Source organism: Trachurus japonicus, chromosome 14 (assembly GCF_045865225.1).
Source record: "Trachurus japonicus isolate A0001 chromosome 14, Traja_1.0".
Lineage (NCBI taxonomy): Eukaryota > Metazoa > Chordata > Actinopteri > Carangiformes > Carangidae > Trachurus > Trachurus japonicus.
Genome location: NC_140920.1, coordinates 13,460,550 through 13,488,529, shown reverse-complemented (window position 1 = coordinate 13,488,529; position 27,980 = coordinate 13,460,550). Strand labels below are relative to the sequence as shown.

At 42.2% G+C, this 27,980-nt stretch overlaps 1 protein-coding gene across 2 annotated transcripts; it reads left to right on the top strand.

Annotated features, from left to right (window-relative positions):
• The first annotated feature begins 9 nt into the window (after window positions 1–9).
• On the top strand, window positions 10–27,796 carry nectin3b (nectin cell adhesion molecule 3b). 2 transcript variants are annotated; one of them, XM_085797670.1, is made up of 8 exons: window positions 10–212; window positions 8,283–8,630; window positions 9,482–9,781; window positions 11,140–11,257; window positions 11,424–11,575; window positions 22,249–22,393; window positions 25,316–25,418; window positions 26,375–27,796. In XM_085797670.1, exons 1-8 carry the CDS (start codon window positions 131–133, stop codon window positions 26,561–26,563), a joined length of 1,437 nt encoding a protein of 478 aa, XP_085653796.1. In that variant the 5' UTR covers window positions 10–130; the 3' UTR covers window positions 26,564–27,796. The 2 variants fall into 2 exon arrangements, with proteins under 2 accessions (XP_085653796.1, XP_085653795.1); XM_085797669.1 differs by lacking the exons at window positions 22,249–22,393; window positions 25,316–25,418; window positions 26,375–27,796 and adding an exon at window positions 14,050–18,503 and having other exon boundaries at window positions 15–212.
• Window positions 27,797–27,980: the final 184 nt, after the last annotated feature.

Below are 27,980 nucleotides of genomic sequence, written 5' to 3'. Positions count from 1 at the left end.
CGCCAGATGGTACAGTCCGCATGCAGCTCGGAGTTGTTGCTGAGGAGCTTCCTCCGCTCCGCACATACCGCTGAACTGGCATGCAGCCGACGCCTGGGTCCTGTGGCAGGCGGCGACTCTGCTTTTCAACATGTTACCGTCCTCTCACCGGGGCTACCTCCTCGGACAGCACGCCAAGGTCGCGCTGTTTCACCTTTTGTGCAGTATTACAGGTGAGTAAACCAAATTTCTGTGCGGTGTTAGTTTTATTTTATTTGCTCTACTTAACGGCACACAGAAGTTTTGAGAGGGAGAGAGAGCCGAGTGCATCGCGCATCGTGGTGGTGGTGGGGGGGAATCAATCTCAGTGATGATAACCTGCGAGCTTTGAAGGGGCATTTTCAAGTTTGAAGTTTTAGCAAGTTTACCGGGTGTCATTTAAAGACTAAAAAAAGGAAACTTGGTTGCAAGTTCACTTCAACAGCGTTAGCTAGCCCAGCACCGCCGCCGCGGATGATGGTGCGACCCGAGGCTGCCATAGAAACAGTCCATAGAAACCGCCGAGCAGCTCAGGCAGTGATATTCAGTTATATAGCCTATATATATACACACATACACACACACCCAACCAACCTACACTTGGGTCATTGCAGAGTCAGTGGCAGGCAGCCATGTTAGCTCCAGAAACATTTTCATCTTTAAGTCACGTTTTGGCTACGGTAAGTCAAAGGGAACTGTTGGGGAACTTACATTTGTGTCACCAGGGAAGATACAGCTAAATGTCAGCGCCTCCCAGGTCGGGATGAGGGTCAGCCTCCATGTGCCTGCAGAGGAGCCTCAGCTCATTATGCTTTAATCAGCGGGGTGGGCAACTCACCAACTCCCCCTGAATTACTCTTCACTAACTTGGTGGCCTATGCCCTATTGTAATACCATACAATGTGTACAAAATATGCAAAAAAAAGCATGAAACGGCACACTCAAACTCTCTCTCTCAAGTCTGCATGTTAAGTTAGAAAATGCATGGGTGAATATTGCAATAGTGATTGGATATGTTTCCTTTTAAAAACATATCTAAAGTCAGAAGTGACTAATTCAAATAAGAAACCAGTTAAATTAAGATCATTTTATGACTCATGATGCCAGACTTCGTGAAATACATTTTGGGAAAATTACACCAAATTTTAAGTTTAGAGATAATTTAGTGTCCCGACTGCAGCCACGCATAACCCTCGCTGAGTCATGAGTGAATCAGGCCTGAAGATCTCTGTTTCTCCCCCACACTTTTTCTCTTACCACATCCAAAGATAAGAAAAGGTCCCCCTAATATGCTGACCGAGCATTTTTCTGTGTAATGCAGCTCAATGCAAACACTATCACAAACTGCATCCAGAAAAATCCCTATAGATCAGAATGAACTAGCATCTCACAATTTAAGGGGGCACCCTGAATGACAAGCACCCACTCAACCACAGGCACACACACACACACAGAGGGATGGTAAGCCCCCCATAAGCCTCCTCTCAGCAGCAGACCCGCGCTGCCAGAGCTGGACGGTGCAGGCTACTACATAGACGCCGTGGAAGTGGAGAGAAACTAGAGACCCTGGCCTGTACCACATTATTTATTTACTGCACATCCTTTCATTCTGTCCTGCTTTTACCAGGATCCTTAAGTCCACTCCTAAACAGTCTGTTTACCCACTTCAGAGAGTTCAAGTTAAGGAGCAGAGACAGGTGTCCATTTCACTAGCTTCAGTTTTACTCTGCCGTGTATGTCAGTGAGGGGTTTGACCTTGTACCTTTGCTGAATGCAGAGTGGATGCACACATTCTTATAGCTACTATGTCTACGTATAGGCCTTAAAGGGAAACTAGCACTGTTTCCTCCTAACACTGTATGTGTCATTAAAGCTGCATTTGTATTTTGCATTTTTAATCTGTTTTCACATCCAGCAGACACGGGACAATGTAAGCATTTGTCTAGAGCGGGGTTCCCAAAGTGGGGGTCGGGACCCCCGGGGGATCGCAAGATTATTTCCAGAAATCAAATAACATTTGAAAATTATTAGAAGTACCGCAAAAAGATAGAAGTAGTAGTTAAAATTTCAAATAAACCCATGCAAATAAAATTTCCTCCTCATCTTTACACGTTTACAGACCGCATCTAAACATAGATGATCTCCAAGTGGCCGTCTCCAAAACTCATTAGGAGAGATTCTCGCTGAAACATACAGTAGTAATTCCCAAAATGTAAATTTGCACAGCAAGATGTTTACTCAGTAGCCTACTACGGTTTATGGATATTATTTTGACTGAGATATTCTTCTTCTAAAGCGAATAGCTATATGAAATCATATCCTTATGTTGTAAGGCTGTTCTGTTCTTTTGTGTACTGTAGTCGTAATCCCCATGTTCGGATTCGTCAATGGATGCGTGTGTCTGTGCGCAGGTGACGTCACTTTCGGGGACAGTGGGGGTTGCCAGTCCATGGCACCACTATTTGGGAGGTTGCAGCACCCTATAATGTAATAATTTCCTGAAAATGTAATAAAATTTGCACTTAACTGTAATAAAAAAAAATGTAATAAAACCCAACAATGTAATGACTTCACCAATAATGTAATCAAAATTATCTGACTGATATTGTAATAACATTTTTACAGATAATGTAATACCTTATTACATTATTGGGAATTTACTATATTTTTAGGTGGGTCTTTTTTTTCCAAAACTGATAATGCAATTATCGATCGAGTTACGTGCAAATTTTATTACATTTTCAGTCACGGGCTGAAAAGTTTGGGAACCCCTGGAGAGCAGAGGTCTTCAACAGGGGGTCCGTGGAGGCACTACAGGGCGGTCGCAAAATGTTTGGTTGATTAGCCATATTTTTTTGTTTCCACATTTATGTTTAAAATAAAAAACGTCAGTTCATCATGTAGCTTGTCTGTTAATATTGGCATTGGTATCAGTTAACAAGGTCTGTTTATGAATGGCAGTACAGCCCCCTACTCACTGTAGCTGCTATGTTTAAAATAAAATCTATATGAACCTGTGTATTATGTGAATAGCTTAGTATCCAATGCACAAATCTGTGCACAGTTTAATATAAAACACAATTTCATACAATATAATCGGGGGTCCCTGCTCCATCTCTCCATCAGTTTGGGGGTCCTTGGCCTGAAAAATGTTGAAGAGTCATGGCATGACTGAGAACAACTCCAATACAAGCATTTGGAAATTGTACTTGTATTAAAACAAAAGCTACCTAATCCCGGCTATAGAGCTGCATACCGTTGATGCCACGTTTTGGCACTATTATCTTTTTTTAAACATCATAAAATGAATATGCCCAACATTTTAATTGGATATTTTAGTCTCATTGTTCTGAAAGTCTTTCATTTCACTGACACATCAGATACTGTAGTGGACCTCCCTGCTCCTTTATGGACTGCCTGTTGCATTCATAGCAACGTGTGACACTATAAAACACACACACGCACACACACACACACACACACAAACACTACTCTGCACTTACTTTAAGATTTTTATCACATCAACCATGTGATTGTGTATCTTTGCGCACTATGAAGTAGATCACAAAAGGGGGAATAAAACACATCAGCTCAGCAAGACATTGCTCCATAGCGCCACTAGTGGTGAGAAACTTCCTGGTTTACCTTTTACATTTGTACATAACTGCTGTGTAGATTGACAGGTCATTGGAAAGGAGTTCAGTTTAAGACTTTGTCTGAACGACTTCAGAGCAATAAGCAGATATGACGGCCGTATAAAACCAATCTGTCAAATGACCATCGAGTGCTTCCCTGCCCGGCTCTGCACAGCTGGCTTTGCCACCTCCACCCTAACACCATCCCCATTTATGTTCTGATTTCCACTTTTAACAAGACATGCTGCCCTCTGGCAAGACACACATATTAATACACTTGCTGCCACATAAGTGGTGCATGTGAAGGTAATATTGACTAAAGTGAGAATGAGCAGCAGTGTCCCCAGGGAGCAATGTGTCCTTGATGCCAGGATATCTATAATCTGTTTTCTACTGTGTGTGTGTGTGTTTCTGTGACATATTGTGTCACATTTGCAAACCAAAATGAAAGTGTTTACACTAGCCGCTCTCTTTGAGGATATAAGGATAGCAAAAAGTTGAAGCGGTTTCTCTTTTTTTTTTTTGTCTTTGAAAGCACAAGATGAAGCGAGAGAACACTGTTACTGCTATATCAAGATACGCTGCATATAAGATCAGATAGACTTTGCCCTTATTCGCATCACTGTTTTTACTCTGAGTTGGAGAAACGAGGGCACACTTATATAAGCTTGTCTTCGTGTCACCAGTAAAATTTTATACCGTCCCCGTGCCTCTTCCAACGTATACACTACAGGTCAAATGCTTTCTCCTCTTAACTGTGCTATTATTCTTGGCATCTACCCCACATCACTACATCTTGTTAAAGTGGTTTTCTGCTTTAAGTAAAGGCTCACTCACAGCATATAGTGCACTGGTAACCATCTGTATTAAGGTGTGGCATTTTGCATATTTCCTTTTCATACAAACCTTTTTTTTCACAAATAGTATGCATTGTGTTTTCATTCAGAAAGTTTAAATCTTTTACTGTATCTGTGTCTGTTGTAAATTATTTCCAAATAATTTTTTTAAGAAGTGGCTGTTAAATACCTTGCTAAGGGCATTTCTTCTTACACGCACAGTCTGAGCAATTAAGTACTAGTTTTATTCAAATGTGTTCCCAGCTCTCCGTCTCCTTATGTGATCACCTGACTTCATGACTCATATTGAGATTACTGTTTGGGGCTCACTTGCTAATTAACTTGAGCAACGGAGCCAATAGCAAACATTAGCTCGGGGGTATCCCTTTATATGCAGAGCAGCTTCACTCCTCCTTGGAGGAAGTTGTGAGCTGTGTGTAGTGTGAAATTTGGGATATGGGAGTAATTAAGAAGGAAAACCTCCACATCTTTCAGCTTGGCTCTTCAACTGGTGGCTCATTCAAACCATCTACTTTGTAACTGTTGGTTGTCAAATCTATAAAAATGCGAAGACTTGTATAAAGGTAGATATTCATGTCTTTTTCATATTGTAAAAGCAGGTCTAAATTCTATATTGTGAGCCTTAAAGAGGAACTATGCAGGATTTTTACCTTTACCTTAACTATGCTACATTTTTACCTTTAACAAACAGCTTTAGAGTAATTGTCATGTTTAATAAATGACTTCTAACTTGTTACGAGGGAGAATGGAGGCTCTATGCCTTCCACATAGTGTCTCTTGGCCGAAAACCAACCTTTCAAGATCAGTGCCTCCAACCCGGTGTCCCATAACCCGTCTTGTTTATGACAGTTAAATATACACATCCTAACATGTATGATAAATAACATTATCCACCATTATCCACTGCTCCATTGATTGCTTTCTCGTCAGCTTCATTGAAGACAAATGCACATGGCCGGGAGGAGGGTTAGCAAAACAGCGGAAAAGCGACTGGACTTGAATAGTTCACCTTTAAAATGAGCTGCCAGGAACTCTGCATCTTTGTGATGTCACAACAAAGCAGCTGTGCCTCAAGCCCCGATCATCTGGCCTTTACATCTAGCCTTTCAGGATTTTGTTTCGATAATCTGCTATGTTTTTATTCACTGACCTTTTGTTGCTAGAGCTCCGGAGAAAAGCAGATCCAGATTGGTCCAGATTATAGAGGGTATAGCTTCATCGTAGTTTGGTTTGACAGAGAAAACTAGCTGGTACATCTCCAAAAGCAACTTAGCAGCAATATTGCCTTCCCAGTAATAAGTGAAACCCTTGTTGTGCTCTAGTGGAGGCAATAACTTGAAGCAAATACATGAGGCAATGTATTAAAGAAATGGAGGACTTTTTATGAAACTAATTCCCCATCCACACTGTATTTGATTCACCATTAGAAATGAAAGTGATCATTGCTTCATAGGATACTTTTCCTCATAATATCTTAAAACTACAAGTCAAGTGACGTGTACACTGTACCAGTCTATGCTCGCTTTAATGTGAACAGACTGGCCATTAAAAGATCCTTTTCATAAACGTTTCAAATACAAATGATTGTGGGTGCAATCCACAGTCTTTGCTCTGAGTAACACTTTAGTTTATTTGAAGCTAATATGAGGCTTCAGCAGTCTGAGTCAGTCAAATCAAATGAGTACCTTCAAAGTTTATCCTTTCAGTACAGCACCCTCTGTTCATGTTTCTTCTGTACTGATGGATTATAACACAGAAAAAATATACCAAAAAGAAACTTTTGAAGATATTCACTTGATATCCAACTCAGACTGGGTAAACTTTGAACTCAGTGCTGACTTTCTGCAATCAGTTTATTTGATTTACAGAAACTCTGTGTGTGTTAATTGTCCTAATATCGCATAAAATCTGGATTAGTGTACCCCCAGCCTCCAAAGCCAAACATGTCCCTGCTGTTGCACTGATGCTGTTGCTTCCCTTTCTCACTATGAGCAACACGATGACTCATGACGCCTGCTCTGCCAAAAAAAAAATGCTATCAAGACTTATATCCTCAATTAAACATTTGTCGTGTGTGTCAGATATTTATTCACAGCCCCATCTGGGCCAACACATAAAACGTGCTCAATTATTTGCTGTCTCAATCACTGAACTGTACAAGTGACTTAATAAATATTTCAAATATAATCTACAATATTTATTCCAAAATTTGGCACGAGTCCCACTATAATTGGTTTAGCTGGGACACTAATCTGGATTTCCTTTTATCAGTTGTACTGTCGTTGTCAACAACTGTGATAACTAACCTTGTAATTAACCTTTGAACCTAACGTTGATGAAAACTGGGGAAATAAACGATAGGCACCGTCGTCAAATAAGTGTGGTGTTCTCACAGAAAGCAGTTCAATGGCAGTACAGATAAATAATTAAATAAAGACTAAAACAAATATTAAAAAAAACAGACATTTGTTCTCCATACTTTTGGGGTAGGGAAATTTCCCTCTACAGTATTAATATTTGAGGACATGGCCTTTCAGAGGGTGATTGGCCAGAGACAGAGCTGTTTTTGGCAAAACAACAATAGAATATTTGAAGTCAGTTGCCAAGCAGCACAGCAGGTTTTGATTTATGATGATGTCTTCCTGCTGGCAGCTTGTTGCAATTAGTGATCTGGTTGAAGGCTTTGGCAGTCTGGCGGTGTTATATTTTCTTTTCTAAATCAGTAACTTAATTCCTCTGTTTTTTGTTTGCTGGAATCCTGGACATACATTTCCTCTCACTTGCGTTTCATACGTGACTTTGCTCTCGCCTCTCCTCACGCAGCCCTCTTTTTCTTCTCTCTGCGATGATGTCATCCTCATGTTAGCATATCTCTTCCCCTCTTTTTTTTTTTTTTTTTTTCCCTGCCGGTTGCAGTCTGTTCTCTTCACATCCCTTTGACTTTCCTCAACACGATGCTGAGCTCCTGCTTTCAAGACATGCCACATTTCTGACAAGCGCAGGTGACAGAGTGCATGGGTTAGTTATATTTGGACAAAGGACATACAGGCAGCCTGCTTTGATTCCTGAATTCAGGTCAGGAGGAGGAAAGCTTAAGAGACAAAACAAATTCATCAATGGAGTACAGTCGCACAGTCAGCTGTGCATTATTTGTTCATGAAGCTCAGCCCCCTCTGTGGTGGTATCAGGCTCCGAGTCGAGTTTGAAACCCACAGATGTTACTGATCTTGCACAAATGTGAAATATTTTTCATTTTTTAATAATCCAATCTGACATTTTAGTCTTGAGTAGAATAAATCAGTACTTACTTATTGCAACCAGAAAAGATATATTTGTCTACCGTGTAAATTGGCTCTGTACCGAACATCATTTTTCATCACATATTAATCAATTATTTCAGTTAAATCAATTAATTGATCTAGGAGCCTTAACTGACCTCATTCTATGTCTCTAATACAAACAGTTACAACAGTATGACAGATTAATTTTAAATCCATCAACTCTCAGTGCTTTTTCTTCATCGCTCAATACTTGATTTAAAAAAAACTCAACCTGTAATTATGTAGACTTTCAATTTTTAAAAATTAAAATTAAAAAATTAAAAAAGGTCACTAAAATGATTTTAAAGGTGTTTCAAAAATATAAGGTGCAATGAATGTGCATTGAATTTTCCAACCCTATTGATTAATGGTGTTAAATGCTCCCAAACTTTTGCTAATAAGCATCATTGCATGTGGCTACAGTCTTATTTTGTTCTCTGCCTCTCTGTCAGGCGTGTGTTGCAGTCAGGTGGTGGTGCCTCAGAGGGTGAGCGCCGTGCTGGGGAAGAACGTGACGCTGGAGTGTAGGGTGGAGGTGGGCGCCAACCTAACTCTTACTCAGAGTTCCTGGGAGCGCCGACTGCCTTCAGGCTCCGTTACAGTGGCCGTCTACAACCCGAGGTTTGGCATCTCTATCCCTCCAGAGTTCGGCCATCGCCTGTATTTTCGCTCGCCCTCCTCTCACGACGCCACCATCGTACTGGAGAACGTGGGCTTTGCTGACGTCGGCATCTACACCTGCAAGGTCGCTACATTTCCCCTGGGAAACAACCAAGCTTCCACTACCGTCAATGTACTCGGTAAGTGTATATCAAGTGTATATATTCATGTAATGTTAAATATTTGTCAAATGTGAATATTTTGCATGTCTTCTGTGACTTAAATTGAATATCTTTATTGTTTGAATTGTTTGTTGGTCAAAACAAGACATTTAAAGACATCATCTTGGCTCAGGGAAATTGTGACTGGCATTTTTCATTATTTTCTGACATTTCATACACCACAGTGAGTAATAGTTTAATAAGAAAATAATTGACAGATTAAATTATACTGGGAATAAAAGTAGCAGTGGGATTGAAGCAGATCTGGGTCTGGCAGTGCTTTCTGTTAGCTGACAGGGCTGGACAATATGTTGAGATCATCAATCACAGCACTGATATCAATATTCTTTTGAGATATCATCAAGATATAAATGTATTTATGTATGCACAATCATGTATAAATTATAAATAAACCTGTGAGATGAGAGACTCCATAGCAGTGGAGGGAGAACAGTCAACGTTACAGCATAGAAAACATTGATTTAGCCTGTGTCTAGTATTAGTTCTTATTTTAATGGACATGTTGATCAATTTTAGTGCAACAGCAGCTCCCTGCCCCGTATTTTCAATTTCACTGAAGGGACTACACTTTTTATGTTCGTTTGGATCACTGGTTGAAAACTGCTGGCTCATAAACACAGGGCATGTGTTTCTAACCACAGAGGTTCATAGAGCTGCTAATGATGGCTCAGACTTGACTGTAGTGGAATGACAGAGCTGAGGAAAATGTGGTTAAAGATGTCGTAAAAGGGTTTTGGTTAAGAGAAAATTGCAAAAAATCTTGAAAGACTTTAGTATTTATCCGTCCATATGTTTTCTTTCTCTCCCAGTGGAGCCGAAGGTCTACGTGTCTGCAGGTTCAACTGCCCTGATCGATGGTGGCAATGAAACTGTGGTGGCCACCTGTATCGCAGAGCGGGCCCGGCCTCCTGCCGAGGTGTCCTGGGAGTCCAACCTTTTCGGCCAGTCAGAAGTGCAGCTATTTGACGAAGTCAACGGCACCACCAGCACACAAGTGCGCTACCTCTGGCAACCCACACGCCACGTCCAAGGCCACACACTGACCTGTGTGGTCCGCCACCCAGCTCTGCAGAGTGACTTCAGGATCCCCTACCAGCTCAATGTGCAGTGTGGGTAACTTTTATAAGTGCTTTTGTGGAATATTAACATGTTAACAGCTGGAAGACTTAGTGAATGTGTTGATTTATAGTGATTCTGTCCTGCTGTGAAGCTTTTATGTAACACTTCAGTGAAACAACAAGCATTAGTAATGGATGTCTGGGCATAAAACATTTTAAAAATTGTTAATTAAGAAGAAAATACACAATTTAGACTGATCACATCAGAATAAAGTTGCTGTGGAGGTCCAAGCCCAGCTGTCATATGATGAGGCCAAACACTATGCTTCTTTTCTTTTCTTTAAATGCATTAATGTTCTATTTATCAGAAAGAACAGGAAGGAGTATAGGTATTTGTTTTCCAGCAGCACACAGCTGAAGATCTTTCCTTTCCAGTGTAGATGTTTGATTTATTTGAAGCAGGTCAACAGTTTAAAAACGGCTCAATTAACAGAGATTAAATCAAGAACTATCCACACAGGCTCCTTACAGGTGTTAATTGGGGTGTAAGACAGGATGACCTTAGTGTGTTCCCTGATTACTCCTCCTCTCTTCAAAGTGTAAAGGCTTTCTATGTCAGCACAAAGTCGTTTGCACCCCTAAAATGTCCAATGAAAATGTTTTCCATCAGTAAGCCCCTCTAGATAAATAGATAGAGTACATGTCTGTACGTTGTGGGACACAAATTGGTCTCTTTGTATGAGCTACAAATAGACTGAGAGGGGTAAAATGACCTCCTTGAAAATGACAGATGCATTCACTTTGGTCTGACTTGCTGTTTTGTGACAGATGGTAACAAAGGATTTTATGCCCATTCCCCATTGTATGCAGCAGCAGCACAGCAAAAAAAAAAATCTTTGTAACATAAAGTCTACCAAACTTTTAGCCGTTGAACAGGACCCTGCATTTTGTAATAGTGTAGCTTTCTATGAATAAATAGACCCTATCAGAGGATATAATGCCTGTGAAAACTCCTTGATAACTAGGAAATGAAGAGTAAAGAAGATTATAATTGATCTGATTTGTAATTGTACGGCCCATCATAGCATGAAAATGATGACTGCGTGCTTTTCTACAGTCTGGCAATACTGTATAATTGTGTACACAGACTCGGCAAATAGTTCCCTGTTTGTTGGTTTGTTTGTTGATGGAAAGTCCCTGTGGGAAGGATCAGTAGTATATCACAGCAGAACTATTTTTAAAGCATGAAAATCCACCTATATACCAGGTTATGACCTTGTTGTGGTGGTGAACACAGAGCAGTGTGTGTGTGTGTGTGTGCAGCTCAACAGTTTTCTACGGTTGTTAATTACTGTAGGTTTCCAGTAATGTTGATTTTCCAGCAATTGTTGTTTTCTGTCTTTCTGCAGTCGCTCCTGATATTACAGTCGTGGGCTACGATGGAGACTGGTATGTAGGTCGGGAAAATGTTCAAATGACGTGTAAAGCCAATGCAAACCCACCAGCTCATCACTTCAGATGGATCAGGTGTGTATGTCTCGCTTTCTGTTTTTCTTCCGAGTTTTCACTGGTGATCAAAGAGAAGATAAGCGACTGTACTGTAAAGTACTTTTAGCTTTACTTTAAAGCTTTTATTGTATTTCAAGTGCGTGTCTTTGAGTGTCTAAATGTTTGTGTCTCTTGTGTGTCACAGGTTGGACAGTGAAATGCCAGAAGGGGCGGAAATAATCAACAGCACTTTGCTCTTCCTGCGTCCCCTCCAGCGGAACGACTCCGGAGTTTACAGGTGTGAGGTTGCCAATGACATCAACCTCCGCAGTCGGGACGTGCGCATTCTCATACAAGGTGAGCGGAGTACGCACACGAGAACACAGCTGACTCCTATTGCTTCCTCTTCCCTTAGGAAGCGATGTGCGTGCACGCACGTCATAGAGGGTATCGCTGCCTGTGACATTGTCCTTCAAGCTGAAATGTGACACTGTATCACTCTCGTCCAGTCTGTACATACTGACAGTCAAAAAGCAATCACCCGTGGCGCAGGGTGTAGGCAGTGATAATATTAGGTTCAGTCTTAATTGCAGGCTGATTAGCCCTGATTAACATTAGGTCTCCAGATGTTCAAAGGGGAAGTTCCTGGGCCAAACAGCTGCAAATATTTAAGGCCTCTTCAGACCTCAGTGCACTGCCTCTGCTCTGTCCTCTTGGCTTGGCGTCTTAAGTGTGTGATGTGTCTCTGTGTTGTGTATGATGAGCATGCTCTTCTGGTTTCATAAGATCCGTCGCTCCCTGAATGATGTTCTGATTATGATGTGATTTTCTTTTATATCTCTCTCGCTTCCTTTCTGTGTTTCTTTTATTTCTGCATGTGTCATGCAGTAAGAGGCGAAACCCTGCAGCCTGACTGTGAGATGATGTCCCAGATTCATAAAACATTAACTAGTTCTTCTCAACTCCTATTTATTATTTATCGTCCATATTTCATGTTCCTTTGAGAGGACCTGTACGGGCATGCATAAGCTTACACGTGTTGGTGCGCCCGTGGTTGTGTATGTTGCTGTGGCTGTGCTCACATATGTCAGTTCACTGCCTCTGCATGGAGCGGGACGATTGATACACTTAGAGCCCACAAACCTTTGGGTTCATGTTTTCCATCTCTCAGCTGTGACTTTTTCTCGCATCTGGCCTGGCACTGAGGTTACAGTGGCAGAGCAATTTGGCAGCACCATTAGAGCTTTTAGATTCTTTCCATTACTTCAACTCCTGCTGATTATGGGCTTTTGGCCTTTGTGTTGTGTGGAAGTCACCTTTAAAGCCACTTCACTTTAAGCCGTTCCAATAGAGGTGGAGCGACACGGTGACATGTCTCTACAATTAACTTCAGTTCCATATTGTCTCTCCTCATGTTAAAAAAACACAATTATTTCACTCCTCACAGTTTTCATTTAACCCTTGAGTATTTTTTGAGGGTGTTGTAATGTGTCTATAATGTGACTCTGTAATGTGACCTCTTTGTGTGACATTTCACCAAAGATGATTGATTAAAGCGATAGTAGCATTTTTTTAAAGTGGGGTTGTATGATCTACAAATAGCCCCCTAAGTACTTTAATTGCAGTAGAAGACTCTCTGCAACGCCAGCCCATAGCCCTGCCCAGAGATTTACAACATACAGTGTTGTGAACAGACCATCTTTAAAAAATATACAACCCCACTTTAAAAAATGCTACTATCCCTTTAAAACATAACATAGATATTAACCTCAATTTCCTTTTTGGGGGTAGGTGATTGATAAGGACAAAAACATATGTAATAGTTTAATTACTGAACAAGAACAGTGGATATGGAACCAAAGTTAAACAACTGCTGCAGTTGAAACAAATCATACATTTCAATTGACTTACATGTAGCCCCCCCCCTTAGATTTAGACTTTTTTTTGTGTCCTTGTTGTAGGTGCTCCCAAATCCATTCACTCTAATGTGTTAGTTTTGTGTACCATATGCTTTGTTCGGTCTTTGATTTCCTCAGCGGCCTGTGGTTTGCTCTTACTTTTCCTCAAGACCTCCAGAGATATGTTGTTGTCTTTTAGTGTAGTCATGTCAAATAAAGGAAACTGACAACAAAACAGTGCCTAGACACCTGAAACTGTGCTCAAATAAAATTTCTGAGAATATTTAGAGAAATAAATGCTAATGCAGCACATTTGGCCTTTTTTTTAGGGATTTGTAAAGATTCCTGACATGATGTTGTTGATTAGTTGATCTGAAGACAACATGGACAGTTTTGACCAAAATGAAACGAAACGTGTATTTTGTTTTCAGAATTAAAATAGTCTTTCGAGACGTTTTAAAGTGGTAATTATTGCAACTGGTGGCTATAATCCAAGGAGAATATTAGAAACTATGATATAACAAGATGAAAATTTGATATTAGTTGTGACGACTTAAAAACATTGCTGGTAATCTAGTGCTGTTTGTTTTAACTGAAGCCATGCCGCTCATGCTTGTGACAAACTCTCTCATTTGTCCATCCTCTAAAATAACCACTGTATTAACGCATTTTACTAAAAATGTCTAAGTTTTATCAATCACTGTGAATGACAGACGTGCAGCTACAAGTTCTGAAGTGTTAGAGTCGTGCAGCACTGCTATGAGCATGCACTGTACAGTTTAGTATGTGTGATAGTTAATTTAATGTTTTCGTCAACCTGTCCCTTCCTAGTGAAATCCTAATGTAGTTGGCATTGACATTATCTGCTTCTCTGTCTGTTCATCTCTCCCCTCCACTCTCTGCTCCTCCCTCACCCTCCTCCCCCCTCATTAGATCCTCCCACCATGCCTTCCACCATTACTGCTCCTGTCCTAACTGGCTCTGCCTCCTCCACCTTAGTGGATGATAAAGGCCATGTCCTCCTCAGCTCCCCCACACTTCAAGCCCTTCCTGAGAGTAATCTTGGCTCCATAGTGGGCGGGGCAGTGGGCGGGGCCTTGTTCCTTCTGCTACTGCTGTCTCTTGTTGGTGTCTGTTACCTACGGAAACAGCAGACCTTCCACGGGAACTACTACACCAAGCAGTACCTGGGCCCCAGTGACCTCCAGAAAGCCCCCACGCAGCAGCACGAGCTCCACCCCACCAAAGCTGGCAGCAGCTCCTACCATCGAGACCACGACCGGGAAGAGTGGGGCGACCGCCAGCTCAAACGAGAGCGTGACCGCCGTCACCATAGCGACTATAACGGAGAGGAGTATCCCTCTAACGGCTACACTAGGGCGATGAGGGAGAGCAGTCAACAACACAGCCATCAGCAAAATCAGCACCGTGAACACACAACACAGTATTCTAGTCCACGGCAAAACAGATACCCTCATTCAGCCAAACCGCGGGGAAACGGTTCCCCCTACCTGTCAGACGACTGCTACGATAGCGGGCCAGAGGGAGACTATGTCTCCCACACAGACGGCTCAGTCATCTCACGTAGGGAGTGGTACGTTTGACAAGCTCCCTGGCTCTGCAGGAGCAGGAGAACAACAGTAATCAGAGGGTTTCATTTGTTAAATTAGGAAGAAACACATCATTTCTGTTCTGTACGCACATGCACACCTCTACTAATCTCAGTTCTGTAATTACATTTTTTCTTTCCTTTTTTTTTTTTGTTCAAGCGTCCTGGTTGACACTTGATGTTTCTTTCTTCATTGGGGACAGACTGTGGACTGCACAGCTACATGCCTAAGAAGTGGGCATGTCACTAGTTTGTGTGTGTAGAGACTAACAAAAGATCATGATGTGTGTGCAGTCTCTGCCTTACTACACGGACTGCCGATTTATTTCACATGAGTAATGTCTATGAGTCGACTGGAGGCCCTGGGGGCTTGGACATCACATATGGTTGTCTTACAAGACAGTTTTTTGTTTGTTTCTAACAAGTCAACCTCATTTGGACGCCTGTTTATTTGTATTTGTATGTGTTGATATCGATCTTACCGATTCATTTAAAAGACCTCTAAATATGATTGGCCGATACTCAATCATTGTACGGGACCTGGGTCGGAGATAAATCCATGACATTCAGATGGTCACAGGTCCTTTTTCTAAAGCTGAGTTGTGTCAACTACACTCCCTGTGTAGTGACCTCTCCACACTCACGGTCATACAAAATATTGCACTGCCTTTTGCAAAACTTAATGATGGGCAAACAGATCATCAGACCGTTTGTCCTCTATTAGAAAAGTCTGCCCTTGATGTAAATGATCAAGAAGGCAGAGCTTTGGACTGGAGGATGACCCCAGACCACTGTTGTCTTAGCAGTGTCCTTTAAAACTGACGGCCTAGAGTGGGGAACTGAAGAGCGTTTCTGCTGCATGTCCTCAGCTCATCCTTTATCCTCAGGAGGGAGGGATGGAGAGCGGGCGAGCAGGGAAGTCTGCCTGCATGCAGGAAGCAGCAGAATCCACTGTAACAACAGACTGGGTTTGCCATACAGTCAAGCTTTGATATGCAAATTTTTCCACAACACTCGAGTGCCGTCGAGTGCAAGTTAAAAGAAGTCGGGATATTATTATTTAACCTTTTTAAACCTGTTTGTGTGAGTCGCTGATGTTTTCAGGTTAGTCATCCTTTTGTTAGCCACAAACACTTTGTCTCGTCTGTCAGTGGATGTTTCTGAGAATTTGCACTCTAGCGTCAAACCAGGGCTCTTGGAAATTCAAGAGTATTATGAGCAGGGGCATTGTTTAAAGTAGGCTACAGTATGGCAGCCACCATGCACTGGCCTCCTAGTCTGAACGTACTTTGTCACACAAAGAAACCATTCAAGAGTGCAGCCGGTACACGACATGGACTAATTTCACGACCACTAGTAATCTGTAGAAACAGGAAATGGTTGCAATGTGAGGCATTAATAGGCTTATTGTGTCTTATCCATGTGTGTGTAACTGCACACTTTAATCATGCTAACCAGTTGTTTTTAACTGAAGCATTTATTGTTATCACAGTAAAATGTACACAATGCAGGCAAATCAGGTCTTTTGTGACGGATGAGTCAGCGCCGTCACCTCTGGTTCCACTCAGATTTTTTTACCCACAGCCCAGTGCTGACTCACCAGAAGGGACAGACAATATTTTGTTGCACTGATCATTTAAAGTATCGTTTTAAATTATCCTTAACTTTGCTGTAAAATTCTACAAAAAACAAAAAAAAAAGTTTCCAGGCTGGATTTCATAATTACATCTGTACTCATCTGTAACCAGCCGCATGTCGTTGCCAGTCAAGATGCTCAAATGTTGCAGGCGATTGACCTGAGGTGAAAGTGTCACTGGGCTATGAAGCACCATGAGTTCAGGAGTGGCACTTTTACATTTATAAATTATGAGTTTTAAGTAAAATTCCAGTTTTTGTATGTGATCAGGTACACACAGATAAAACCTTAAGTATTTCAACACATGCAACTGCTCACCAGACTGCATGGAGGAGATCAAACAGTTTCTTTCATGTACACTAGTGTTTGTGAATACATGCCAACTTTAACAGTCTGGTCACCTTTACAGTATTTGCTGCCAGATGCCAAATATTTGTTTGACTTGTATGTATAAATATGATGACAGTGTCTCACATAAGTATTACTGACTAGCTAGCAACTGATTATTAGCTTATATTAATGACTAACGTATCACTGTTGTATACAGGGTCTTGTAGCCTGAACTAGAAATGAAAAGATGCTTTAAGGCCACTTTAATATTACAGTAAGAGTCGTCAAAATGGGAATTAGTTATATTGTTATGAACCCGCACTAATTATTTGTCAGGGTTTGGTTTTTGTGGCGTGAATAGGCTGCGATTCTCATGGTGAGATTTAATAATGTGCCACTGTAACTTGGAAGCAGAGAATGTGATCCCGACACTGCAGTTCATGTTGTTTCAAATGCTGGTTCGGATGCTGTGCAGTAAAATGGGACTAATTTATCTCCATGGACTTCTGACTTCCCAGTCCAATAACTACCCGAAGTTTCGGTTCACTCCAGTACATTAATTTACTGTCTGCTAGAAAGGTTTGGTTTGATGTTTCATGGTTTTGAGATTTCCCACTGCTACAATATCCTTTACCTAAGTCACTCTGGATAATCTACACAACTATTTCTTTTGTAGTTCAAGTAAAAAAACAAAATGTTTACTGTGTGGATCACCCAAAGAAACAAGGACAGTATTTTGTAAAGGGGTGGAAAATTTAAAATCTCAGCACCACAGACAAAATCCCATCCATCTTCACTGTATTGGGGAGGAGTTTTAAACCTCAGACACTATTACAACTGGATTAATAAATGCTTAAACTTCACATAAATGAGAAAATGTGTTTTTGGGTGAACTGAACCTTTGAATGGTAGCGTCCAAAATGAAGTGTACAGTTGGCTATTTGTGAACCACAGAACCTCATTTGGAAAATAATTATGTTTTGGGGGTTGGGGGTGCTGCCGACACCTTTTTTCTTTCTGTGTTTCTGGTGACTTTTTCATAAATGCTGGGGATAACAGGGAGCACAGATAGATGCCTAACCCCTTTTTCCTGTTTGCCTCTACGCACTAAGATGGAAATCCCACTAATCAACATAATATTTTTGCTTCACTTGTCAGTTTGCAGCCCTGCACCTGGATTATTGAAGTTCTTTTGTACTGTGACATTTTGTATAGAGATCAGTCATCAGTATCTTTACCTTGGGTTGAGAAATACAACTAGTGCCTTAGATACCTAGAGGAAGAAATATAAGTGTTTTCTTATTATTATTGTTTACTTCTGGCTGTGACAACTGATTTGTTGCTCTATGAGATTCATTTGTTACCTTTTTGTTTTGATTTTTCACTGCATACTGTGTGTTAGGAGGACTCCATACTAGTGCCATATTCACTTCTCTGCCCTTGTCACGACGACAGTTAATGACGCAGTATATTTGCAAACCTAGAGGCATTAAAACACACACAAAAAGTCAATGCTTGAATGAATTTTGATGTAAAAAATTAGTTAAATCTCTACTTCATAGGTATTTGTCAGGGGTTTATGTTTTTGTAGAATCACTGTTGTTTGAAGGACTGAAGAATTGACTTCAGTCTCACATGATCAATTAAATGCACCTTGTGGTCCTGTTTGTTTTTGTATATACAGAAGGAAATGTAAGTTTCTGGAAGGGGATATAAAAAAAAAATATTTATGTGGGTGACAACAGTGGAGCATTATTTTGTCAATCTTTTTGAGATACTTTAGTTCAATAAAGCACCTTAGCACCTGTGAGTTATTTTCTCTGGAGGTTTGTGAGCTTGCCATTACTCTCAGACTGTTCAGTCTCAGCCTCTTTGTGCTTCTATAAATGACATCATCTCCAGCTCCCTAACGCATAATGCTGCAAAACCGTCCCCCACCCTCCACCTCCCTCCCCCAAATCCAGTGCGCACATGTGGGACGCCGTACATGACGTAATTCAAAACCTCGTCTCCTCACTTCACCTTATCTTCATTACTCTTGAATATCCATTGGAGGTTAATTTATTGCTTCTGCCGTTTGATTAATTACAACAGGACAATACTGAGCTGTCTCTCTCCAGTGGTGTGTTTGTAGTCGGGGGGTGGGAGGGTGTGTGTGTGTGTGGGGGGGGTCCAGCACCTTCTGCTCTCTCCGTGCCCCCTTCACCAGTCCTAGTTTGCTTTTGTTTCAGGACAGAAAGGCCCTCACTCTCCCCTACCGCTCCTCTCCTTTGTGAATTCAACCCCCCCTGCGTCTTTCTCTCACTGTCTACCAGCTGGTAAAATTAAATGCCGAGTGTTTATGTCTGGCCCAAAGTCCCCACTCTCCAGCCCATTGACTGTCCCCATGGCAACAAGCTCATCTGGAGCTGCTGATGGAGACTGTCTTCCTCCAAGCTCTTACCTGGCCACAGAAAGAGGGAGGGAGAGGAATGCTGCGTGGAGCAGAGAGGTTAAATGTGCTGCTGTGAAAAGGCAAAAAGACAGAAAGAGGGAATTAGCCACTGGAATTGAAAACGGCCCATTATGTCCCGCTGCACTGCAGACAGAGCGCTTCTGTGTGGCTGTAAGGACGTATCACACCGACGTGACCTTGACTCTGTTAAAGCGTGGACCCCGGGTCCTCATGACAGACACGCTTCCCTCTGAAAGTCTTTATCGGCGCTGACCTCTCTGTCTTCTTCAGATCTTATCATGGTCACACTGTGGTTGTGGTGTCATTCTGACCTTGAAACGGGGCATGCTCAGTCTGGAAACACGCGGCGGTGGAGCAGCTCAGTAGCAGTAATGATGTCAGCCAGCAGTGCTTGAATTTGTTTGAGACACTTGTGAAGAAGATCAGTGGATTTGCTTTTTTTTTTTTTTTTTTTTTTGCCTGCTGCAACACAACAGTTTCCAAGGATACTTTTCACAAAACACAAAAGAACCGAGCAAACGTCTCGGGCAGCGTGGAGGGGATGCAGCACCGACGCCGATTTATGAGAGAGAAAGAGAGAGACTTTGATATCAACTCCCTAGTAGTAGTGGGATCAAATTGTCACCATTGAGCTGAAAATATTGTAATGACACAAAACCTGCAGCTTTAATCCTCCTTTAGTCCCACTGGGGAGGGGTGTAAGGGTCTCTTGCCTGACCCTTGACCCCTTTATTGTAGTTTTAGGGTGTGGGGGTGGGGTTGAGAGGTGCCGGGGTAGCCATCACTCGCTCCCTCACTTCATTCGAGGCGACCGAGGTGCTCTGCTGTGTTTAATTCATGAAGAGCACGTCCACTACTACGCTGACCTCGGCGAGCGTCAGCATGCACTTCTTCCTGGCCTCACAGCAGCGATGAGTGTGTGTGTATGAATGTGTGTGTGTGTGTGAATGTGTGTGTGATGAAGTGCTAAAGTTGGAAGAGACGCCGGAGCCAGATCCCAGTGTGGGGACAGTTGATCCACCGCTAACACCCCTAATCCAGGCCCCCTCCAGAGTGGATGGTATTTAAACCGATGAAATGTTCAAATGGGAGAAAAAAATATCAAAACACAGCATTCATGAATATATTTATGCACATCATTGTTCCAAATAATCTTATTTTTAGCAACTTCTAAAAGCATGTAAGAAACACTGGGTGATTAATAATGTATTTACCCAAGCCGCACACCTCAGTTTTGTCCATTCACAAGACTTTCATACACTGAACATATCAAGTAAATTGCTCCTGTATGATTCACTCTTATGAACTGACGAAGGTGCTTCTTGCATGCAGAGTTTAAAGAGCTTCTTATTTCTTGTCACATTATGAGCGTCTGAGAAATCGTCTGTCATCAGGCATCAGAGCAGGCAGCTCAGCTCAGCGCACTGCATTTTTAAAGGCATTTTGAGCAACTCGAGAGACTCTTGTCATAGTTCAGCAGCCATCAAAGGTAATCGAACGGTTATTAACTGTTAGAGGACGGCATGAAGGCAGAAGAGAGGAGAGGGGGGAGGGGAGGATGAAGAGGAAGAAGTGGCTTTCAGAGGGAGAGCTCAGAAGTCTCAGCTTGTTCAATCTGCATCATAATTGCACTGTTATTTAGGATTCTCATCTCAGCACATTATTGATTTTTTTCCCCACCTCAACAGCTAAATCAACTGGAATTGACCATTACACACTTTTTTTTTCTCCTCCTGTCACCTTTTGTCCTCTGTTTCCTTCAGTGTCCCACAGTCACAGTTTTACACGTTACTGCTGATTGGCCAAAACGCGCTCTTCTGTGAGTTTAATGCATCTTAATCACAATTAATCCTAATCCCCTCGGTGGGCATCTTGGATCATATGCAGGCATATGGTCCTAACAAAGCTAATTCAACAGACATTAACAACTTCATCTGCAAGTCCACACACACACAAAGCACCAAGGCAGGACAAAATAGAGATGGATGAGGGGATGGATAGACGGGTGAAGCTGAAGATGTGTGAGGACGAATGAACAAATTATTTTCAATATGCAGGAGTCGGACCTCCAACTGAATTCAGCCACACATCCCTATTATGGACACAAGCTACAGTTAAACTGAACATACAACAAAGACTTGGACAAAACAAGAAACACTTAAAGCTAAGATGCTAAACTACAGTCACACAAAATAAAGCTCAGACTCGGATGACAATGATTGCACTCAATGGTAATTTTTAGGGCATACTGTAGTTTGTCATGTTTTTAACTGGTCAAACTAATTGTTAAGAAAGATGTTGTGAAATATGCTGTTTTTTTTTCATGCTAAAAGTTCATTAACAAACAATATCAGACTGAAATCTGTTAAACAAGCAATTAGCTTATCTTATGTTACCTTAAAGACTCTAAGCAGGAGGGATCAGCTAGTCTGGCTCTAATCAAAGGTAATAGGCTACAATTTGTCTAATTAATTAACAAGTCATATCTTGTTGGTTGAATTTATGCCGAAACTTGGGTGCAAAGTATAAGTAGTGGTTTTTATTTCCCTGGTCAACCACAGCGACTACATCAGAGCGTGTTCATGTTCATCAGGTTTTGATCCTCCACGAGGGTGAGGTGTTGGGTTGGTGTCAAACCATCTTCCCCTCTTTCTGTGGATGTATCAGTGTAGCCGTCTCTCAGGCAGGGCCGTTGCTAGGAATTCTGGGCCCCCTGTAAAAATACTGAAGTGGGCCCCCAACCCCTGAGAGCCCCCAAGAGGAATTTAGTAAAAAATAAAATCAGTCTTTTGTGGGCCCCTAGAATTGTCATTACTTTTCTCCCCTATGCAACGGTCCTGCTTTCAGGACTGCGGACATGTAACACTCAAACAGAAAAAATAAAAGTTAAACTTCACAAATGGACACGCCCTAAAAGATGTGGCTGTTCCTCTCTTTGCCTCTAGGGGACAACACAACTGTGGATCAGGAACTGGTTGTTTTTAAGTAAATTCCTTATTTTGTTAAAGTGACTGACTCACCATGTCTGACCTTTGAGTCTAATGAGTGTCTCCCTTGTTCTCTCTCGTTGATGTTGTTGTGTTTGCGGTCGCTCTGTCTCAGACCAGTCTCAGGCGGAGAGGTCAAACTCCATCGCCGTAGCCGGAGCCGTGATGGGCGCCGTCCTGGCTCTCTTCCTAATCACCGTCTTCATCATCGTGATCCTCACCGCTCGCAAGGCCCCACCTCCAGCCTTCACCGACAAAGTGTAAGTGTGACAAATAATTCATGCTGCAGAGAACATGCTCGGCTGGTTAATTAATGACACGATACCTCGCGAGGTTGACTGAAGCCCATCGCTGGGTTCAGGGAGTTGCTCCTCACTCCTGTGGAGAGAGCTGTGGTGGTGCACACCCCGGAGCAGGGAGAGGGTGTGGGACAAGGTTGAGGGGTGGCAGATAATTGGTGTGTTGGCAGAGAGCCTCTGTCCTATTTTGTTCCGTCTGTTCCTATAGCGCAGCAGCAGCACTCATGTTAATGTTAGAGCAAAGAAGAATAACTTTGAGGTTAAATTATTTACAGAAGAAGCTGGGTCACACTCTGCCAGAATCCTTCGAGTGTGTGTGTATGTGTGTTGTGTGTGTGTTTGTGTGTATAGGAACTACTCATGTTGTGGGGACCTAAATCTATTTACACAGTCCCGTTCTGGGGACATCTCTGCCTTATGGGGACAAAAGCGAGTTCCCAGAACATGAATCATTTAATGTTTTAAAGTTATGTTTAGGTTAGGTGAGGGGTTATGCAAGTAGTGGTAATGGTTACGGAGGTTAGAGTGAGTCTCTAGGAACTGAGTGTGTGCGTGGGTGAGTGTGCGTGTGTTTGCTCTTTGCTCTTTCTTTTGTCTTCGTCTCTTGTGTCTGTTCTAAATAAATGCGACAGATGGTAACTTACAGGACTGAACAGGATCTTTTATGTGCAGAGGGATGAAATCTGGAGGCTTTATTTTGATTGGCTCTGCTTCTATTTATGTCCACATAACAAAGCAAATGTGTACTTTACATATCCATTCATATACCCGATATCCAATACTGCTGATCAACCTACTCCCTCATATCGTACAGTCATTACTTCGAACCTGTGAACCATGTCTGCAAGGTTGCAGCTTGACCCCCTCATCCATCCTTGTTAGCGTGTCATTGTGCACAGTCACTCCAGGGAAGTGCAGCTCTAGACTTCAAGTGTATCTCAATGATAATATTAATTATTGTAAATCATCCGCAAAAAACTGCAAGTAAGTCAGCTACAATACACAACATGTTCACCTCCTTTGAATAATGCATCCCAGCTCTAGCGACGGTGCCCTCTTCAGGGAGCTTTGAAAGACATTTCCTGTGCATGTTTCAAAGTGAGTTTCAAACTGACTGATTATGTAACAGTAACTGGTGAAAATAGCTCACCTGCAATTACCACTAACTGTCTGATCACCAGTAGAAAACCACGGCCAGTAATTGAAGAGCAAATAGTTAAAGGGATAGTTCAGCATTTTGGCAAATTCGCCTATTGCCATAATCTCTACAGTCATAGTAGGTAGGTAGAGACGCGAGTTGCTCAGCGAGCACAATGGAGGTGAACGGTACAGGTCCCCAGTCCCTCATCAAACACATCAAATACACAATCCAACAACTGCAAAACGACTGCACATTCACCACGCCATGAAATAATCATGTAACTTTACGAAGACAGAGTTGTTTTGGAGGCAAATGCATAGCCGTAACTACATCCCAGACACGGCTGCTGGGATGAGTGATTTCAAAAGTGCAAGTAGTTCTGAGTATTTGCGTCATGTGTCGTAATGTTACATGATTATACATAATTATCTCATAGCGTGGTGAATGTGCAGGTCACAACTTGTCCACAAGAGCGTTTTGGAGTTGTTGGATTGTGTATTTGATGAGTTTGATGACCTGTACCGTTCACCTCCATTGTGTTGGCCGAGCAGCTTGCGTCTCTGCCCCGCGGATCTCAAAACAACATGCACCGATAATTAAAGGTAATGAACCTATTACACCTGCGACTACAGGGATTATGGCAATAGGCGAATTTGCCAAAATGTTGAACTATCCCTTTAACGTCAGTGCATGCACGGGTGTGGGCTCTGCCTCACAGTGCTGACACTACAGGGCAGTACATCCAGCCGTGTGTTGGTCTGTGGTCAATGCCATGACAAACTTAGCATCTTAAGTGTGACCGTGGCTGGAAGTCCCAGTGGGACGACAGGGGAGTGGGGAGTGGGGAGGGGGGAGGGGTTTGGGGGGAGGCGGGGTGTACACACACACACAGGCCGCGTCCCTCTCCTTCATCACACTCAGACGTGAGTGTAGGACAGCAGGTCACTGAGAGCTCTAACTGTAATCTCTGACCACTTCTCATCCGAGGTATGAAAGAGAAGCACCGCATCAAGTGATATACAGTGTTAGAAAAATCAATGCCTGTCATGGCATCGTTTTATGAATGGCCAAGGTCAGTTTCTGGGTTTCAGCTTAGTAGTGGACGGGGAATTTTAATAAACGGGAGAATGACTCTGACTTCGGCGTCTTGCAGCGGTTTAGAGGACCAGCTGTCACAGATGTTCAGATGTAGTATTATGTATGAGCGTCCATCACCCTGATCCCCAGGTTGTCAAACATCCTAAACCCCGCTGATTTAGGCGTGACGCCATTAGTGTCACAGGATACCACTGCTTAAAGGGACACTCGGCTGATTCAGTAATTGTATTTCCATAAAAGTTGGCTGACTTACAAGGGACAGATGGTCAAAATCAATGATACAGGGGCTGATGCAGCGCTTTTATGTCATAAATTTGTTACAAATTACCAAGGCCAAGTCAAGATAACCTGGATGACATCACTATGACATAACCCAGGTGATTTTGTTGTTTTTTTAAAAAAAAAAAAAAGCAGCATTTGACTTTAAAGGTCGACTTTTAAATTGTTGTTTCTTTCAGTTTTAGTTAGTGATTGGTTTTGTACCCAGCAGAAATAATCAGTAAATGAATCATTACATTATTATTCTGCCATTTAAAAAAAAAAAAATCAATTGTTCTCTCAGGCGTCTGTGGAGGCAAACATCTCCGGTCACTGAGATTTCTGTTTCCCTTTCTCTCTCTCTCTCTCTCTCTCCCCCTCTGAAGGATTGACCTTCCTCCGACACACAAGCCGCCTCCTCCCTACGCCGAGAGAGCACCGGCTGTTCCTCTGGGTGTCCACACATCACAAGTGGCCTGGCTCTGTCAGGTAACCCCCCCCAACCCCCATTCACACACACACACTCACACACACACACACACACCTCGTAGCAGGATATTTATGAGTATCTGAATCATCACATACTTAGAACACAAACATTAACACCCGGGAAGCTAATGAGCACCACTGAGTCACAACAGGAAGTAATAACAAACATGCTGACCAGTGTCATCAGTTTTTAAGTAGGAGGCTTAATGGCTGTACTCATTTAAAATGGAAGATAGTTTAAATAATTTGTGTTCTCAGCTCAACCCAAGCCTTCATAAGTCTGTAGCTACTTTTTGGAGTCTCACTCAAAAGACGCCTTGAAGGAAAACTATATAATTGACATGAGAAATCACTGAATCATAGCCTGACAAGCCAGACTATATCATTAAAATGTATAGTCTGGCAACAACCGGTAGACCTCGGCTCAATCCAGGGGGCGGGATGAAGGCTGTCTTTCAAACTGCCTCTGCACGCAATAAGGCAGCGCTACGACTAATCAGAGCAAAGAGCAGGATGACGTAGATTATACTTTTCCCATATCCCAAATACATCCTTCTTCGAAATGAATGACTTCAGTGCAGTTTCTTGCTCAACTTTTAAAGAAAATGACAACGCCGATTCAACGATTCCTTTGCCAACGCCATCTTGTCATGTTTTTCACCGTCGCAAGTATGTCGTCATCGCGTTAAGCCCGCCCAGCGACTCTCTAAACAGATAGAGCGCTGTGATTGGTGAACACAATCGGTGTTCGAGACTCAAAAAGTTCCTATGGCTCGTTTCTAGACAGGCCTGCTGAGCAAATGTATTTGCTGTCGCTGGGGTGTGTCTAGATTTACTGAATAACTGAATATGAAACTATTTTGTGACACTATAAGAACAGCAGCTGGATGTGAATGATACCACTCCAACCTGTGATGATTTATTTTATCTTTTTTTTTCTTTTTCTTCACGTGCAGACTCGTAGAGCTGACCGCAGGAATGAGCTGACGGACGCCGGGCAACAGCCTAACCCCAAAACGAGACCCGGTCCACAGAGGACACAACAGGGCTCCGGCCAGCAGCAGCAGCTGTCCCGCCTGGAGTGGGTGTGTCACCAGACTGGGACAGACCGAGTGTTCATCAACCACCGTGAACACTATGTGTGACGGGCGGCGGGGCATCCTGCACACTGTGTCCGCCCAGCAGCTGGTAGTAGTCGCCCACTCTGACACTTGATTCACTGAGACGCCAGGACGACGTCTCTGTTTGCAGACAGATATTATAAGTTATCACAACCTGTTACATCGAACTGTAAAAAATCTTATGTCTTAAAGGGACAGGTAAACTGTTCTGAGAAATACACTTATTTTGCTTAGAGCCAGTCATCAGCTGCTTATACCTTAGCTTAGCACAATGAGAGGAAACAGGTGGAAACAGCTAGCCGGCTCTGCTTGGTGGGAAAAAAAACGTTCAAGAAATAGTCCACAATATGATAGTTTTATTTTTGTTCAGATTAAACAAATGTTAAATGTCATTTATCTTCTTTATCTTCAAATGTAGCTGAGTTAGCTGTTTCCACCTGCTAATATGCTAAACTAGCTGCTGGTAGGCTATTTCTACTTCTGACGGTAGCCTAATAAAGCGAATAAGTAGGCTACATTTCTCAAAATCCCGAATATTACTCAGTTATTCAATATTTATCAATATTCAGTGTTTGATATCACTTAGGATACAAAGATGAGGCTTTACAAATCACATGACTAAGAGTGCAAAACTCACATTAGAGTCGTCGTAGTTGTCACCAAAACCTCAACCCACCATTTTCTTTTCTCCCCTGTCAGGAATGACACCACGAAGCATAAATTTGAGACTCTGTATTCTCAGGCATATCACTAGACCAAAACACATCAGATCCGAACTGCTGAGGTCCACCGAGACCAAATGTACTAACTGCAACACAGACCATGAAGGGATTAATTAAGGTATTCCTGTCTCAGGTCTGTGATTTGCTGTTGTAATATTATGACACTAAGCTTTTTTTGGCAGCAGAAAGTGTAGATTTGTAGCGTCTGTGTCACTATAATTAAGCAGAGTCATAATCTACTAATCAGGGAAACAATAATGTGAGACATAACCGATATCAGTGTTTTTATATAAACTGTAGAAAATGCACTTGTTCTGTGTAAACTGAGGGAATGGGGCTCCTGTTGAACAAACTGTGTCTGACTTTTATTGTGAAGATCTGGAGAACTAACTGTCATAAGTGCCATTTTGGGGGCATATACCCTCTAAATACATAGTTTGTTATAGTGTTCATGTTTCTCCAGTATGATTAGATAGTCATGAGATGGTGTCCTGTTTGATTTATGTATTAAATTACAAATGTAAGTGGCCTTACAACTAAAAGCCATGATCTGTCCTTACTCCCACACGTCACATTGCACACAGAGGATAACAAGAGACACAAAAGGAAAGAAAACCAGAGTAACCAATCTACCAAACTGCTTTGTGAAGTCAGATAGCTCTGCATGAGGGTGTTCAATAACCCTGTGAAAGTAAACAGTCTCAGAGACAGAAGCTCTG